The sequence below is a fragment of the Phoxinus phoxinus genome, assembly GCF_949152265.1.
Source record: "Phoxinus phoxinus genome assembly, chromosome: 15".
NCBI classification, from domain to species: Eukaryota; Metazoa; Chordata; class Actinopteri; order Cypriniformes; family Leuciscidae; genus Phoxinus; species Phoxinus phoxinus.
In genome coordinates, this window is record NC_136890.1 from 15,858,323 (window position 1) to 15,877,205 (window position 18,883).

At 39.5% G+C, this 18,883-nt stretch overlaps 1 protein-coding gene across 3 annotated transcripts in view; it reads right to left on the reverse strand.

Moving 5' to 3' along the window:
- The window catches only part of adgrd1 (adhesion G protein-coupled receptor D1), a 56,198-nt gene that overhangs the window by 9,934 nt on the left and 27,381 nt on the right, over positions 1-18,883 (reverse strand). For all 3 annotated transcript variants that reach the window (XM_079637229.1, XM_079637228.1, XM_079637230.1), the window contains 2 exons: positions 3,335-3,408; positions 1,777-1,900 (listed from right to left, as the gene is read on the reverse strand). In XM_079637229.1, the coding sequence (XP_079493355.1) occupies positions 1,777-1,900; positions 3,335-3,408 (198 nt within the window). The remainder of the gene's footprint in view (positions 1-1,776; positions 1,901-3,334; positions 3,409-18,883) is intronic.

The following is an 18,883-nucleotide window of genomic DNA, read 5'->3' on the forward strand; positions in this document are numbered from 1 at the left end:
CGTTGGCAAGCATAAGAGACTTCTTTCAAAAACATTACCGACCCCCAAAAATGTGTACGTCATACCACAGTTTGATTTACAAGAAAATATTACTACTAAAACTAAGACTAAACTAAAATTTTAACTAATTTACTGCATTCTTCAAAACTAATGGTTCATTCTATACTTCCACAACTGAAGATGGGATATTAACTGCTTGAAACCACTTTAATTTCGAAACTCTGACATTATTGAGCATTGTTTGCTGGCATCACATGACTTGGTCTTGATACGCACTTTCAAGCAACTGATTGGAAACAAAAGGTTCATAAATGTTTAAAAACTACAAAACAGAACTCGATTTTGCCCATCACACTTTAAATAAATAGAGAGTGTAAAATGGTTATAAAAACAAATTTGCCACTGTTTATTAGTGCAAAGACCCTTAACTAACAGATTTTCATGATACGACCCCTTATAACTGTTAAAGAGTGAATAGATGTATTCACGAACATCCGAACCCAGGATTTAGACTTGCATTGTTACGGTTCCTCTGACCCAGTGCCAGTAATTGGTGCGTCTGCACATCGGGCCTACTGGCAGTTGTTTTCCCCCATAATTCTATTTCCGTGCGTGGGTTCGATCGTACATTAACTCCGCTTCCTGCCTTGTGATTATCGCAGGCCCAGAATATCGAGGATCTGCAGAGCGGTGGAGAAAGCACGATTTCCTCTAGGCTTGAAGTACTGAGGTGAGCCGCTAATTGAAGCCCCGGCAGAGGCGGGCATTATCATCAAAGCTCCAGAGGAGATGATTACATGACTGAGCGAGGACAGATTTTCTCAACAAACACATGCAGATGATAGACGCAGAAGAGCCAAGATGCACCTGGGTGCCTCGGTTTGGCTCACGCACCATCGGAGAGCGAACCTCGAAACGGCAATCAGCCTTCGCGTGAAGCAATACGTCTCTCATCTTCACAAACATGTCCCTACTTAGTGAGTACATCTTGCTGACAGCATCTTTAGCCTGACTTAAATTCGCTCTTTAGTTCTCTTTAAATAAATCAACAGGACAAGGGTTACCAAAATATCAAGCTGTGCCTGTCGCTCTGTATTTCAAAGGCAGATGCTTACAAGCTTTCTCTGACAGATGACAATCCATTTGTCCGCCCAAACTCGACCCACAGTCCTCGACCCACACAAGCGGCCTCCCCCGAGACACTTTCACACACAACGATGAGTTTCGAATGAACTAGAAACAAAATCCTGCACGTCACCCCTGGAGAAGTGTCTCAACTGTGTCCAAACTGTCTTTTCTATTAAAGCGCTGCTGCTGATTTACAGAGAGTCACGGCCAAACAAAACCTCAAGCCCTGCATGCTGCTGGCTCGCTGCGGACGAGAAACACAGTCAGCATCGCATTCATCGCAGTGCCTTGGTGTTTTCAAAGATCCCCGATGGGATATGACCTAAATGCTCAATCAAGGTATCTTGAGAAATTCCACTAACCTCAGGCTTCGCTGCCAGTTTTGTACTACGTATATGTGCATATTTCTGGAGCTTATATAAGACTTAGGTAGTCAGATATAGATGTCACAGGCTTAGCGCCCTCAAATTTCTGTTATTCAGTTATCTTGTTTGCATTAAGACCAAATAGCATTAGAAAATTTGAAATAACAGCGGAGATGCTTTCATTTAAAAAGGGGCTGCTCATACAGAATGTGTTTTTTGCATTCAACAGAGAGATTAAGCCAGATTGAATGGAGAAAATTCATTGACATTGAGAGTGCCTCACCTCCAAGGGAACCACTTGCATAAGGATGGCGAAGTTTGTCAGATGGTTGCACAAGCAAATGGAGAAGGACAGGTTTCCATCAGCTCTCACACAACCCTCATTGGACCACACACCCTCCTTAAAGCTGAAAACACACACACACACACACACACACACACACACACACACACACACACACACACACACACACACACACACACACACACACACACACACACACACACACACACACACACACACACACACACACACACATACACACACACACACACACACACACACACACACACACACACACACACACGGGTTTAATTGAGCATTACAGTTGCTGGAGTTATTCATTGTTTATATTGAAACCATACGCATTCACACCCTGGTCCAGCGTTAATGGAATTACCAGAGAGTTATTAATCAAATCTGATCTAAACCAAATCAAAACTAACGTAAGATCCCATTAATCTCAGTTAGAGAAAATATTCCAGCTTCATCACTCCATTATGGATGCAGTCATTTTTTAAACATCCACATGGGAGAAAGATCGAACAAGCATGAGAAAGAATGAAAGAGAGAAGACAAGGGAGGAAGGGGTCTCACACCAAATTAAATTATTAAATAATTTCACAATTTTCATGATCCTAAAATTGGCTTCGTTACTTGGCCTTAAATGATTTTTCAGGTATAGCTATTTTGGTATAAGATTGTCTTTTATCAACAACAGACTTTCATGATTTATATCAGACTCGTTTGAATGACGAATTGGAGGAAAGACTGAAATATTTAGACAGCAAGATCAATTAGAAATAATGACAATTGTATTAATGAAATAGTCAAAATGAAAATGTTTAAAATGATGTGGATGTGCTAAATGTCATAAATTTAGCCTGTATAGGTAAAGGATAACAGTGGGATATAAATACAAGACACACATATTGATAAATCAAAGCACTTCCTGACAAGCTTTAACAGGAAACGTGAAATGAGACATTAATATGACAGATAGAGAGAGATAGATGGGTGAGAGAGATTATACAGGAAAGACTGCATAAATATCTCTGGACAGTGAGATTTAGGATGAAAGTTGGGACATCCTTAAAAGGTCTAAAAATGTAAACGAGTCCGACATTGCGATCTTAGTATTTTTAACAGAAAAATATGTCAAATTTAACCTTAATGAAATGAAAACTTATATAATAATAAGACTTTTATATTAAAGTGCTGTTAAAATTATGCATTAAGTATGTTTTCATAAGTGCATTTTTGTCAGTAATAAAATAAAGTTGATAATTTACAGTAAAAAAAACAGTAATTGGACATTCTCAGAAGTCTATGCGTGACACCATAACATTTGATTTCATTGAAATCAAATATTGGTTATTATGGTGGTAATCAGTATATATTTTAAAGTACACAGCAGATTTTAATAGTTAAAGTAAGGCCTAAAGTAAGGCTTTAGGCCAATATTGAATATTTGGTTACATTCTTGCAAATGACAAACTAATAATTGAGAAATATGAAACATTTGTGTGCATAAAGAAGCGCTTGAAGATGTGAGACCCACCTGTAGTCCAGGAAAGCGCAGTACAGGAACACTTTGTTGCTTTGGTTTAAGGCCAGGAGCTGCTGTTCTGTATTCTGAAAGACAGGAAACCAGAACAATTAAGAATCACGACTGTTATGTCCTATCACAGTAGAGTCCTTCTTAGCATGTATACTGTATATAAAAGTCCATTGTCAGTAGCGTAGAGATGTATGAAACACTACTCACACAGAAGTCACTTTCAAACTAAGCAGCTTTCTGTTGGTAAGCGCAGTAAAACTCCTGATCGTGCAAATTCCTGATAGAAAGACTAGATTTCGCACACAAAATTTCACAGAGCAATGGTAAATGTGACTGCAACTTTACCGTTTTTACGCGCGTAACGCGTCTTTGCATTGACTTAACATTGAAATCACTCACGCCACTAATGCACCATTAGTGTCATTCAGTCTAAAAGGTTCACTCCATCACACCAGAAGTTTGAGACAAGTGTTGTAGCATCAGTGGTGATCAACGTACAACAACAATCCCTCAACATTGAGAGATTAGAGGCCAATGTCGATCGATATATCAATGTGCTACGTTTTAAAACGTGCATAGATACATACACATTGCTTTCAAATAAATACATACAGAAACAAGACCGCTTGCATCTCCTCTCAATAGTCAGTCTCACAGAATTTCCATGACTGCATGAAGGACAAAGGAATCAGGACGGAGTAAAGAACAGAACCATATTCCAGACAGGAATGGAAAAGAACTGGTATGAAGGATGTTCGGAAATAATCCGGACACTTGTATATCAACCAGTCAAAGTGGTGATCATTTAAGAGAGGAAATAATTGAGAGAATTAGAAGGACATTCAAAATGTGACCCAGTTGTGGCAGCGTTTGACATCACATAGAAATAAAGATATCATTATTAGTGCGGGTAAGCGTTTTATGGAACACTAAAAATTATTTGGTCAGAATAAACAGTTTGTAGCATTTCCCAAATCTCCCTTGTTCGCACATGGCTCTGTAAGTGAGGATAACCAAGCCCGTTTATAAGTGTATAAAAGATGGTTTAACTAATAAACTGGTGGTACTGAAAAATAAACTGGTGTATGAAAGTGGAAAAGTTGGTTGTGCTGTTGCATGAAGGGCAACAAAACATCATTCAAATCTAAAAGAAAACAGCAGTACTGAATGATTGGATGGGTGCACAAAGCTGGTGCTTCCTTTTTGTTTTAGTTTTTTAACGGGCCGTTTACACGACACCAAACCGTAAAACTTTTAATGCGTTTTGGCCGTTCATTTACACAACAATGGCGCTTTAGGGGTGCACAAAAATGCACGTTTTTGAAACGGATACCGTTATCGTCTCAATGCAAACTACAAAAAAACCCGAATTTGTGAAAACTGTGATGTAATTACGCATGCGTATTACATGTTCAGTCTATAGGCGCGTAGTGTTTCTTTACAAAGTGACATTGCCTGGCATGAATAATACAGCGTTTTTAGTAGTTTTAGCGGATCTGTGAGAACGGGGAACGTTTTGAAAATGGTGTCGTAAAAAATGCAACAAATTTTTTTTCATTATTAGTACATTGTTGTTATGTAAACGTACCCTAATTTTGCATTACTTGTATGGCTGGAATAAATAGCGTTAAGAATGTCAGTAAGTTTCAGAGAGGGAAATGTGTGTGATTGAAGTTTTATTAAATTTGCACAGGTTCCAATATTTTTTTTTGTTAAGGGAAACAGATCATAAATAAAGTGAATGATGTTTTAAAATGTTATCAACCTTTAAATTACGTAAAAATGGCATATTAACAACGGTTAGAAATTGGAGAAATGTAAGTTATAAAGATACAACTTTTATACTGTATTAAAATATTCGTACATTTACGTTTTGGTAAGTAAAAATACAAGCCTAAAATACCTTATAATTTACAGTAAAAATATTTCTTATATTTTACTTAAAATAAAAGTATTTAAATCGAATATTTTTATTTTGTTGATGTATTATTATGATGTATGCATGTATCAGTATATATTTTAAAAGACAATGGGCTGTTAATAGGTTGCTAATATTAACATCATATCAAAGTTTACACACATTTTCCACTATATTCTTTCTTCTGTACAGCCATTTGTGTAAAAATATATATATATTTTTTTTAAATACCAAATAATTATAGTGGTATCTATTTGTAATAACCCTGTCCCTAAATGGTTTATAGTTTACGTGTCCATCAGGTTGCCTTTTCCAGTTCAAGTGGGTGGTTTTGGGTCAGAATACAAAATGCCGCAATCCATAAGTCTAAGCTAGATTAGACAGAAAGTCTGACTCTGAACTATACTGACAGTGACAATAGAGGTGCGGGTATGGGTGTGGTTCTCTGCGCTCCACAAAGTTTTCACTTTCATCCTACTCTCCCTCAGGTCAAAATCTCAATACTAAAAAAAGCAGGTAATTTTAAAGCTCAATCAGTAAGTCTCTCTCTCTCTCTCTCTCTCTCTCTCTCTCTCTCTCTCTCTCTCTCTCTCTCTCTCTCTCTCTCTCTCTATATATATATATATATATATATATATATATATATATCTCTCTCCAGTCAAATGAACACAGATGGGGTTGGCTTGGTGTTTGCGGCTCCCCCCTGCCCTGCAGCGCTCGGCACTTGCCAGAGAAGCGTGAAAGCACTCCAACACTTTATTAACAACAAAGGACTTGCAAAAGAGCACTCAGTATTGGAGGAGCTCCCTTTCTAATGTATCCAAAGACACAGAGAGAATGAAATTACACTTAAAATGCACACAAAAACGCAGGTTGGTGATTAAGTATAGGCTTTTTATGAGAAACGAGCCACAAGCTTGTATGGGTTTGGAATGAGTCCCTAGCTCGAGTTATAACTTTTATAGCCACAAAAAATTGTAGTGGTAAAAATCATCGTAGGGGTTAAACTTTGGCTAGATGTTACATAACCTTTGATTTTGGGGGGTGCCTGGGGTATTTGGCAGCTGCTATGACATCATTCTCACCAGCCTATCAGATGACAGCAGGTTGTGTAATCACACATCAGGTCTATTCAGAGAGCCTGAGTGGCATGTGTTCATAATTAAGCAGAAAACACACATCTCTGTCATGCTGATGGAATGGTTTACACAGTCACCTCTGCCAACTGCTGCTTCAGTCTCTCTCCTGATTGGACGACATGTGTAATTCCAAGCATATGCAAGCCTCTGTATTGTCGTTCAGAGGAATGTGGAGAATGACAATAACGAGAATATGGATCAACATTCTGGATCAAATTGACGGTCCTGGATGACGACCAAGGATAATAAGGCGTGTAAGCTGTGTTGAGCCCTGCGGATTTGATTTAATGTGGTTAAAATTGTACTAAATCACCAAAAGTCACAACAATTGAATAAAAAAGTTTCTTATTCCGCCTGACTCTCATCTCTTCTGTCAAAATATGAAACGTCTTCCACCAGATTGTGCCAGAGGTTAATATAAAACAACCTTGCAGCTTTGCTCTATTTGGGTCTTTTTCAAAGTTCCCCTGAAAGCTTCACGTGGGTGCCAAACATCCTCACACTTCACACCCGGGTGAGTGATCTCCATCAGTATCACCGCTTGCTTATGTATATAAACCAGAATATGTAAATATAGTTTAACATAATAAAAGGATTAAAAAAGTAAATCAAAAATAGACTACCGTTCAATGCTTATGCTCATTGAGGCTGCATTTATTTGATCAAAAATACAGTAAAAACTGTAATATTGTGAAGTATTATTAATTTTAAATAACTGTCTTGTATATTCTATTATATTTTTAAAAAGAATTTATTCCTGTGATGGCAAAGCTGACTTTTTAGCATCCTTACTCCAGTCTTCAGTGTCACATGATCCTTCAGAAATAATTCTAATATGCTGATTTGCTGTTCAAGAAACATTTATTATTACTATCAATGTTGATATTTTTGTGGAATATATGATAAATAACTTTTTTCTGGATTCTTTGATGAGTAGAAAGCTCAAAAGAACAGCATTTGTTTGAAATAGAAATATTTTATAACATTATAAATGTCTGTACTCTTGTACTTTTGATCATTTTAATGCATCATTGCTGAATAAAAATATTAATTTATTTGATAAAATCTCACTGACCCCAAACTTTTGAATGGCAGTATACAATAAGCAATAATATTGTCAGAATTATTTAAGTATATAGATTAATATTAAAAATTATTTAAACAAGCACATTGAATAATTTTTTAGTTCTCATTGCACTTTGATTTCAGTAGTTTTGCTCACATTTCCAAGCACTCAAATGAGCTTAATTCATGGATTGGATTGATTTTACTTCACTCCTACTGTGGTAACATTTTGGCTTTAAATATGAGAAGTATGGAGTTCTCATCTGTCCTAATGTCCACCTTATATTTCAAACCGGAAGTAAGGTGTTATTTGTGAATGTGCGAGATTTCCGATTAGGGACTATAGGGAAATAACGAGATGCATATATTAAAGTGCAATAAACTGTAAAACGGTTTACTCTACAAACCAGCGTGTTTATAATTAAAACAATAATATTGTAATGCTGTCAGTCCGATGATGAAGACGAAAGTCAGAGAAGATCAGATAGAAGTCCTTTTATTTAAACTGTAGCACGCAGAGTGTAGCACGCAATAACAATATCGGACAACTGAAGTGAGCACACAGAGGAACTTAAATACACAGTGATAATGAGACAATGACAAACAGCTGTGATAATTAATGAGTGTCCATGGAAACTGATGAGTGGCGGGAAATTGAACAAAGGAAACAGGCAACAGATGAATACAAACTAATAGTCCATGAAAACTAAACTAACTAGATTGTGACATCACACCCCCTCCTGGAAGGTGGGACCTCGCGCCGTAACAGAATAAATGAGGGAGGGATGGTGGGGGCTTAGGAGATGGGCGAAGACAAGGCAAAGGGCTGGTGAAAGGGGCAGGCAGACAGACAGACGAAGAAGACCAGGGAGGAGCTGATGGGGGTAGCAGCCATGGTGGAGATGATGGGAGGAACCATGGAGGAGTGAATGGTAGTAGGATCCAGGGTGGTACAGGCAGCCAACGAGATTTCAGAGCGACACAGGAGACGGTCAGGATGGAGGCGATACACTGCGGCAGTGATGGAGGGAGGAGCCAAGGTGGTAATTTGAGCCCGACCGACAGAGGTGATGCAGGGAGATGGGGAGACCCAGGAGACGCTCGATGGACCTGGAGACCAAGGCGGAGTCCCGGCGAAGAGCGGCCGAAGTGGAGCCTGGGGAGAGGTGGACCAAGGCGACGCCGGTGTGAGCAAGTACCCCGGTAAAGACTGAGGGATGGAGGAGCACGACAGAGCCGTAGGGGTGTAGGGCTGGAGGGCTGGAGCACAGAAGACAGCCCAGAAGTCCATGGCGATGGTGTGGCGACGACTGACCCAGGTGGAGCCTGTGGGACGAGGGAGCCCGGTGGAGCTGAAGGGATGAAGGTCCTGGGCGAAGCTGAGGGGGCGAGGAGCCAGGGCGGAGCCGACTGGTCGACGGTTCGAGGTGAAGCTGAGGGCTCAGAGAGATGAGGTGGAGCCAGGAAATCCCCATTCCACGGTGAAGCTGGTGACTGAGAGTCCCAAGGCGGATCCGGGTTGCATGGTGAAGCAGAAGGGCTGAAGAAATCCAGCGGAGTCAGGGCCAAGTGAATGACTGGCTTTGGTGGAGTGAACAGGGGAGGAAGGTTTGGTGTCTTGACAGACTTGTTGATAGACAGGGATGGTGGTGACAACACTGTGCTGGACGGAACTTGCAGCGATGACGAACAAATCTTTGCTGGATGGGACCAGTGGTGATAAAGAGATGTTTGTGCAGGAGCGGACCAGTGACAGAGAAGGTTTGTGGGTAGGCAGGGTGGGAAGCGCTATCTCTGTATTCCAGTCTATAAGCCATTCTTCCTCTTCCAGCTCCACTAAAATTCCCACAGGCACGGATGTACTGGCCGGCTCACACACCTGGTGAGACGGGACCTCATGCTTCTCTTCCAAGACAGACGAGGCTGCTAGCTCTGGCTCTGTAGCGGGCTTAGGCTCAGGCATGATGTCTGTGGCAGGGAATGGCTGGGTATCTCGGTCTGCGGTGGGCTCTGGCTCTGTATCTGCAGTGGGCGTGATCGCTGGGTCTGGCTCTGGCTCTGGGGTGGTGACGAATGGTGAGAGTGAGACTGGGTGCTGGCAGCAGGATCCTCATCTGACCCAGAGGGCAAAGTTGATAAACTCAGCCTGCGGCCGTGGCATCACCAGCCGGATCTTGTCGTCCAGTCTGATCCAAAAACCCTCCGCAAAAGTGTTGCACTGGGCGAGGTGGCTTACATTGACGAAATCCTCAACATACTCTTCCAGGTCTCTACCTCCCTGAAACATAAAAATTGTTGCCCTGTTGGGTTTGTAGGGGCACCCCATCGGGGCGAAATTAATGGAAGCAAGATCCATATTTAAATTATTCTTGAGGTCCGGTATTCTGTAACGCTGTCAGTCCGATGATGAACACGAAAGGCAGAGAAGATCAGATATAAATCCTTTTATTTAAACTCAAAGTAAACTAAGATTATCCAAGGTGTAGAAACAGCAACTAGACAGAGTGTAGCACGCAATACACCAACAATACCAGACAACTGAAGTGAGCACACAGAGGAACTTAAATACACAGTGATAATGAGACAATGACAAACAGCTGTGATAATTAATGAGTGTCCATGGAAACTGATGAGTGGCGGGAAATTGAAAAAAGGAAACAGGCAACAGATGAATACAAACTAAAAGTCCATGAAGTTGTGACATATATGGTATATAAGTTGTGACATATGGTATACCAGTTTGCAATATCAAGCAGCATAACGAGCTGTTTTGTACAAGCGAATGACACCGGAAGCCAGACACATTAAAATGACAAATGGCTGTGCCCACACTTACCTGAAAAATAAGGTGGATAACACAGCCTATGTATCTTCACAATTAATAACTTTTCCTCAAAAAGTCAATAGGTCAGAGTTTGCATTTGAAGGGCTGTCAGTACGGTAGAGTGGGAGTATTGTTTCCATACTTTTGGGACAGTACCCCTGATGCCTGCCTTGATGACTAACCCAATGACTAACTGAAGGAAAAACTGAGTGCTAGCAATACAATAAAGCCTATATTTCATTTACACAACACAAGAACAAGCCAACAGATTCCCCAAGTGTTAAAAGAGCAATTGCCTGTTCTCTCAAAAACATCAAAAAGCACCATAAAAGCAGCTCAAACATCTTACATTATATTCCAAGAAGATATCCATAAGATAATTTGTAAATATTCAGGATATAATGTTTTTTGATGAACTGAAACTCTCTCCCTTTGATGAACTCTTTCTCTCACACACATACGCAACAGCATGCTCAGAATCGTCTGCTAAACATCTCCTCACACATTCTCTCTGATTGAGACCAAACCCAGTTACACACCATTTGAAACATGCTGCCTTTGGTTTCCTGAGGTATGCTTGTTAATGGCACTGCACTGGGGGATATTTAAAGAACTGCTATCTAAATAAAGCCTAGCTGGGCTAAATTTAAAAACACAGTGCGCGTAGTCCAAGCTTAACACAGAAGATAAATGTTGAAAAGTAAATGTAGGTTTTCGGTCTCTCCCGTTCTATTCACAGGCTCTGTAATTACATACGTTTATGGACAGGCTGGGCTGTAATTTAGAGCAGCTGCTTCTGTACACAGAGAATACAAAGATTAATGCACTTGAAAAGTCAATGAAAACGCAAAAACATGTTCCATCGAAAACTTGGAAATGAGACAGGAATAGGAAATGTGACGAGCCAGATCTGAACTAGTGTTACCCAAATAAGCACCATGGATCATGGTGTTGGAGTGCAAGTGCTAACCACAAACTTCAATCTGATTCTCACAATATCACACATAAGGCTCAAGCGACAGCTAAATTTGGAACAATATATAACAATAATTGCTTTATACTTGGCTACTTTTGATAATGGGAAATGAGAAACACTCGAACTGCGACACTGTGCATTAAAGCAATAAGCCCCGCGAAGCTGTGTTTTTTTTAAACATGGCTTCAAGGGGCTTATTGCTTTTTTAAAATGGTTACTCCATAAAATATTCATTTTAATATTTATTTTTTTCATAAAATAAACACCAGCAACAAAAAATATTACGTTATAACACATTTTATTCCTCCGCCAAGCAATGTAGTTCCAAATAGGTTGCTAAGCAACACATGCAGCAACAAAGAATCACAAACCCCAGTTGCGCAGTAATACTAATGTAATGCGGTCACAGCTGTAGGTTTGTTGAGTAATTTACAACGGCTTCGAATGCGGCTCAAGTAACCAATCAGAATGAATCAAAGACTGGAACTATCCGTTTTATAAAAACATTTAGAGCATGGTTCCTAAACTGGGGTACATGAGGTGACAGAGGGAGTACGTTGCTGACATTGCAAATGTGACATTGATTTTATACAATAGTTCAATATACAAAAGTGAAGTACATTTTAAACACTGTATTGCCAGTATTGTTTGCTCTATTTTGCAACGAAATAAAAGTTACAACGAAGGCAAAATACTATGAGAAACACCTTAAGAAACACCACAAGAGTTGAACATTTTGAAAGTTAAATATGTTGATCCGCGTGTCTTTACAAATATTGGTCCATCCATGTGGTAAGACTTGGCTGACGTAGATGAGACTGAGGTGGTAAAACATCTGCATAGGAGCTGTGCGTGGTGAGGAGAAACCCAGTGAGGTGCTCAGGGGGTCAGCCAGTTGATGGACGTCCTCCGGATCTCTGGAAAAAGCTAGGAAATGGTTGAAGTCTCTGTGGAACACTAAAACCTGGATCCAGTCAAGGCTAAATATGCAGTGGAACGTGCTCAGGTGATCGTGTGGGGACATTTTAAGAGCTTAATGGTATTTCTATCATAATTTTGATGAAAACACAAGCTTGGAGGATTTGTTCACTGTAAATCATAATATGAGAGTAGTCTAAAAATATAATGGTAAGAGTAACAAGGCAAGGCAAAACTAACAGTTTGAAGGTTCTGTTTCCAGGCATTCAGAGCTAAAGAGTGGCAGAGGGAAAGAAAGAGAAAGATATGGAGAGGGAGAAAAGGAGGAGGCCACACAATCCGCAGCCGTTAGCTACAACAGGATCGCTTCAGCCAGACCATCTGCTATAGATTATAACGATTCATCTGAGAAAGCGTGAGAGAGGGAGAGGAAATAAAGACAGAGGGGGACGTCAGACCAACTGAAAGACACATTCAGTGAAAGACTGGAGAAATGAAGGAGAAGAAGAAGAGAGAGAGAATGAGCAATGGAGTGATTGAGCCAATATAGGTGAGTGAATGAATAAATCATTGAGTGGTTGAGCGAGCCAATAATTGAATAAGTAGGTGAACAAATGAGTGGCAGAATAAATCAGTTAAGTGAGTGAATGGGTGATTGAGTGAATCAGTCAAGTGAGTGAATGGGTGATTGAGTGAATCAGTCAAGTGAGTGAATGAGTGGTTGAATGATTTAGGCAGTGAGTGAATGAGTGACTGAATGAATCAGTCAACAAGTGAATGAGTGGCTGAATTAATCAGTTAGCAAGTGAATGAGTGATTGAATGAATCAGTCAGTGAGTGAATGAGTGGTTGAAAGAATCAGTCAGTGATTGAATGAATGAGTGGTTGAAAGAATCAGTAAGCGAGTAAATGAGTGGTTGAATGAATCAAGCAGCGAGTGAATAAGTGGTTGAATGAATCAGTCAGCGAGTGAATGAGTGATTGAATGAATCAGTCAGCGAGTGAATAAGGGATTTAATTAATCAGTCAGTGAGTGAATGAGTGAGTGGTTGAATGCATCAGTCAGCGAGTGAATAAGTGGTTGAATGAATCAGTGAGTAAATGAGTGGTTGAATGAATCAGTCAGCGAGGGATTGAGTGGTTGAATGAATCAGTCAGCAAGTAAATGAGTGCCTGAATGAATCAGTCAGCAAGTGAATTAGTGACTGAATGAACCAGTCTGTGAGTGAATAAGTGATTGAATGAATCAGTCACCGAGTGAATGAGTGATTGAATGAATCAGTCAGCAAGTAAATGAGTGCCTGAATGAATCAGTCAGCAAGTGAATTAGTGACTGAATGAACCAGTCTGTGAGTGAATAAGTGATTGAATGAATCAGTCAGTGAGTTAATGAATGAGTGGTTGAATGAATCAGTCAGTGAGTGAATAAATTGGTTGAATGAATCAGTCAGCGAGTGAATGAGTGAGCGAGAGTGCTAGTCCATGCCAGGTTTCCACTGTCACTTCGGGGGCTTGATTGTGCCTGTTCAGGGCTTCCTCGGGGCCAACTGAAAGACACATTCAGTGAAAGACTGGAGAAATTAAGGGGAAGAAGAAGAGAGCAACTGAGTGAATGAGCAACTGAGTGATTGAGCCAATGTAGGTGAGTGAATGAATGAATCAATGAGTGGTTGAACGAGCCAATGATTGAATAAGTAGGTGGCTGAATGAATCAGTCAGTGAGTGAATGAGTGACTGAATGAATCAGTCAGCGAGTGAATAAGTGATTGAATGAATCAGTCAGTAAGTGAATATGTGGCTGAATGAACCAGTCAGCGAGTGAATAAGTTATTGAATGAGTGGTTGAATGAATCAGTCAGCGAGTGAATGAGTGATTGAATGAATCTGTCAGCAAGTGAATGAGTGGCTGAATGAATCAGTCAGCAAGTAAATTGGTGATTGAATGAATCAGTCAGCAAGTGAATGAGTGGCTGAATGAATCAGTCAGCGAGTGAATGAGTGATTGAATGAATCTGTCAGCAAGTGAATGAGTGGTTGAATGAATCAGTCAGCGAGTAAATGGGTGATTGAATGAATCAGTCAAGAAGTGAATGAGTGGCTGAATGAATCAGTCAGCGAGTTAATTAGTGAATGACTGAATGAATCAATCAGGGAGTGAATTAGTGACTGAATGAATCAGTCAGCGAGTGAATTAGTGGCTGAATGAACCAGTCAGCGAGTGAATAAGTGATTGAATGAATCAGTCAGTGAGTGAGTGAATGAGTGGTTGAATGAATCAGTCAGTGAGTGAATAAATTGGTTGAATGAATCAGTCAGCTGAATGACTGACTGAATGAATGAATCAGTGGCTGAATGAACCAGTCAGCGAGTGAATAAGTGATTGAATGAATCAGTCAGTGAGTGAGTGAATGAGTGGTTGAATTAATCAGTCAGTGAGTGAATAAATTGGTTGAATGAATCAGTCAGCGAGTGAATCAGTGAGTGAGAGTGCTAGTTAGGGTGACCACCATCAAACAAACCAAATGTAGGACGATTTTAAGTTTGTGTGGGACATGTTACCAACACTAAAACATAACCTGAAACTGTTATATAATGTCTATCTAACTTTATAAAAACAATTGTATTATGCCTTTCAGCTGATAAAAACTATTTGTTCTTTAGTCCCTTCCAGAAAACAACATTACATCACAATGTAACATAACATGTCTTATTTTACATGTCATTTAAATTCAACATCACTGAGCCCAAAGGCAGCAGGCATCATGCAGATAACTGTTTTTGAAACAGTTCTGACCAAGTCCAACTAAAATCCAACAAAATAAACAATGAAATATGAATAAAATATAAAACAACATGGAATTAGATCATTGACAGTCTTATATATTAGGAATATATTAAACCAAAAACTTTCATATTTGTAGAAAGGATGTGAATTAAAACAACCACAGCAGGCAACAAGTTGATAAATTCTGTTAAATTAAGATTGTAATTGACCGAATTATTTATTTGTTTTCTGACAGGGAACACATGGAATGAATCACCGCTCCACATTTTGATTGACAGCCGTCACAACCCACTAGTGACCGTGTTTACTTCTTTCCTTTCAACCATTGGATAGGATAAAAAAAAAAACGGCTGTTGTATTTGTAAGCTACTTCAGATGAAGCGCTGTTAAATATAGGTGAAAAACTACGCCGCAAAAGAATAAATAAAATGCTTCCTTAATAAGTAAAAAGAGCGCATGCATGTTATCTTAATATGATAATTAAAAACCAACAGACTGATTGGTCTGATTTACATTTTCTCAATATGCGACGTGTGGGACAAGGGGTGAAAATGCTGTGCGGTGCAACGCAAAGCGGGACGGGTGGTCACCCTATTGCTAGTCCATGCACGTTTCCACTGTCACTTCATGGGCTTGATTGTGCCTGTTCAGGGCTTCCTCAGGGCCAATGGCCAGGGGCTTTTGGCCCGCCGAATACATCATAATTGTGTTTATTTGGTTTCATATTTCATGTTAACTCTTTCCCTGCCCCTGACAAGATTTTCCATCATTAATAATACAACGTTTTCCTTGTCATTGACAAGTTTTTCCAGCAAGCTGGTTTTCACTGTTATGTGGTAGGGGGAGCAATTACACATCTTCTGAAATAGTAGGCCTACAGAATCTCTAGATCCAAAAACAGAAGCATTGTCTCAGCTTTTAGGTCAAAATTTTCCTTTTTCATGAAACTTTCCCATATTCAAGTGTTGATAAAAAATATTAATTCAGCTAGGATAAAAAAATAAAATAAAAACTGGTGTGGAAAGAGTTAATATGTCTACCTAGAAGTTAATGTCTAATATCTCTTCCCTGAGCCTCTGTTGATACGTTTGTCAAAAATGACATCATAACTCTGGGTTTCTTTTAGAGAGCTCCTCTGTTGCTCTGGCTGAAAGGATAACAACATAGTGAGACGGGAGAGATTGCTCAAACCTTATAATTGAGTGAAAAACTAATGGAAGTTATCATTCCTTCTACAGAAATGTGACGTGAGAATTTATCAGCATTTTTCTAAATGTGCACACTTCTGGACTAAAAGCACTAATAGAGTTACAACGTGTCCTAACTACACGCGACGCGACGCCGCAACACGCGATAAAAGGTATCTTTTCCATGTTAATCAGAGTTTTTGTCCTAACCAGCCGCGACACGCAACGATTCTATTTTAAAAACTGTTTCTATTTTTCTGCGACGTCACGCTGGAACAACAAACAAAGTATGGGAATGATAATCTCAGGCACTGTTTATGTGCTTTATTTAATGTTAAAAGCGTGTAATGTGACTTTGAATATCATTTAGTGCTCCCAGCTTTGTAGATGTAAAAGCAACAATGGATAATTCACCTCAGATCTTGAAATTAAACAAATGGAAACAAGAACGTTCAAACTGTGAAGAAACAAGAGTATTATTTGACAAAGATTGTTTTAGTAACTCAGTAGCCTATGTATTTGAATACTGTTTAAATGGTGTAATATTTGTGAATTTGATTATGTAGCTACTTATCCATTTTCTTGCGATTGCCGTCAAGATTACTCTCTGGTGATGTGCACTTGACGCGAGAGCCCATCCACACGCTGTTCTGATTGGCTATGGGTTTTGATTGATTTTTACACATCCCGCAGTCGCGTCGCGTCTAGTGTGGACAGAAAAATTATTTGTCGCTGGATCTTATCGCGTCTGGTTAGGACACGGTGTTATGCAGTCCTGTGAGGGCAAATAAACGGGAGAAGATGCGATAAGTACGTGTCGTGCGTGTCCCAGTCTGATTAGGAAGTTCCCCTTTCTAGTGAATTGGTGGTGTGACATTATTTGTTCCGGGGAGGTATGCCAAAGGCGAGTTTTAGGGTAACGCTGCGGGGCTACTAGCCCGACAAGAAAACACCGCTTGATTTTGACCTTGTGGCTCGAGGTCCGAGGCTATTGGCCTGTTGATAGCCATGGATCACACTGCCCCGACAGTGGCTAATGAGAGGTTGAGAAGAGTGATTAGTAAGTAATGAATAAATTAGTGTGTGAGCGAGTGACCTACTGGGTGTTTGGGTGAGCGAGGGAGTGAGTGAGCAGACGTTTAAAGTGAGTGAGTTCAGACAGGAACTGGGTGTGTGAGTTATAAAAGCATCTGGCAGTGAGCACTACTCATTATTGTAACTTTAAAAACCCCAACTGTACTAAGTAGACAACAAAAGTCCCCAGTCATACATCAAAATGCATGTCAGACTTGGTGAGATTTTTTTATAAGTTGTAATGCCATTAGGGCTGTGTGAATCTGAAATTAAATCTGAACCACAGCGGAAATACCGCCTTGACCAAAACTGCTTGTGGTTCAGTAATTCACCACAAGCATCTTTACTGGACACACAACCACATTCACATGAGCGCAAACAAAAACACACAGCACAATGGATGATTACATTCATCCAGTCCAGGCTGCTTCATATACACATCATATTTGGAGGTGCATTGTATTAAAATGAATAAACAGCCTCTAGTAATATCTTTGATTAGCGTAAACATACAAGTGCAAGTACAAGCTTGCACACAGCGCAACAGACGTGCGCTCATGCTCAGTATGCGTGGCGTCTGTTTTGTGTCCGCTCCGCTGAAACTTTATTAGATTGTAAAGGCAGCGAAAGCTTGTCAGAAATCTTTTTTTAATCCTTATGATTTCGACACTGAGCATCGCCAGCATTCCTCATGAAATCACTCTTTCCATTTGTTCACCTCGTGCCATGTGATCCAGCAGTGAGAGATGGGACAGGTGAAGAGAAGAGAGGGAAGAAAAGGAGAAGTAAAAGATGAGGTAATGAGGTGATTGCTGCGTATAATTGCACGATTGTTGCTTAGGTTGCTGTCTGTGCAGTTTAGGGATGGGACAGGATGTTTGACTAGTCAGCCAACAAAGAAGTGCTTTAGTGGGTGGAAATACACTGAGAAACTCTTTTGTGGAAACTAGCATCTTTAAATCACCACAGCGACAAAATATTAAAGCTAAAAAAACAACAACAACAACTAATTGACAAGTTGGTTGTTAAACAATTAGAAGAGTAACTAGGGCCATCAAAGCACCTGTTTCATAGCAAATCCAGCACCTTAAATAATAAAGACAATTATTGAATTATTGACAGCATTTATGGCTGTATTTAGTGTTCATACTATCGTTTAAAAGTTTGGGGTAAGAAAGAAAATATTTTATACAACAAGGATGCATTAAAGTGATCAAAAGTGACAGTAGAGACTCACGGTTACAAAAAAGGAAAATAAATGCTGTTCTTTTTTTTTCTTTCTATTCATCAAAAAATATTTATAAAAAAATATGTATCAGTTTCCACAAAAATGTTAAGCACCACAACTATTTCAACATTGATAATAATAAGAAATGTTCTTGAGCAACAGATCAGCATATTATAATGATTTCTGAAAGATCATGTGACACTGAAGACTGGAGTAATGATGCTGAAAATTCAGCTTTATCGTCACAGGAATAAATTACATTTGAAAATATATTAAAATAGAAATCAGATATTTTAAATTGTAATTATAAATTACCTGTATTTTGCTCAAACGAATGCAGCCATGGTGAGGTACTGTATAAGAGACTTCTTAAAAAATATTAAAACAGTTTTACAGACCCAAAACTTTTGAAAGGTAGTATATATTTTTGCAAAG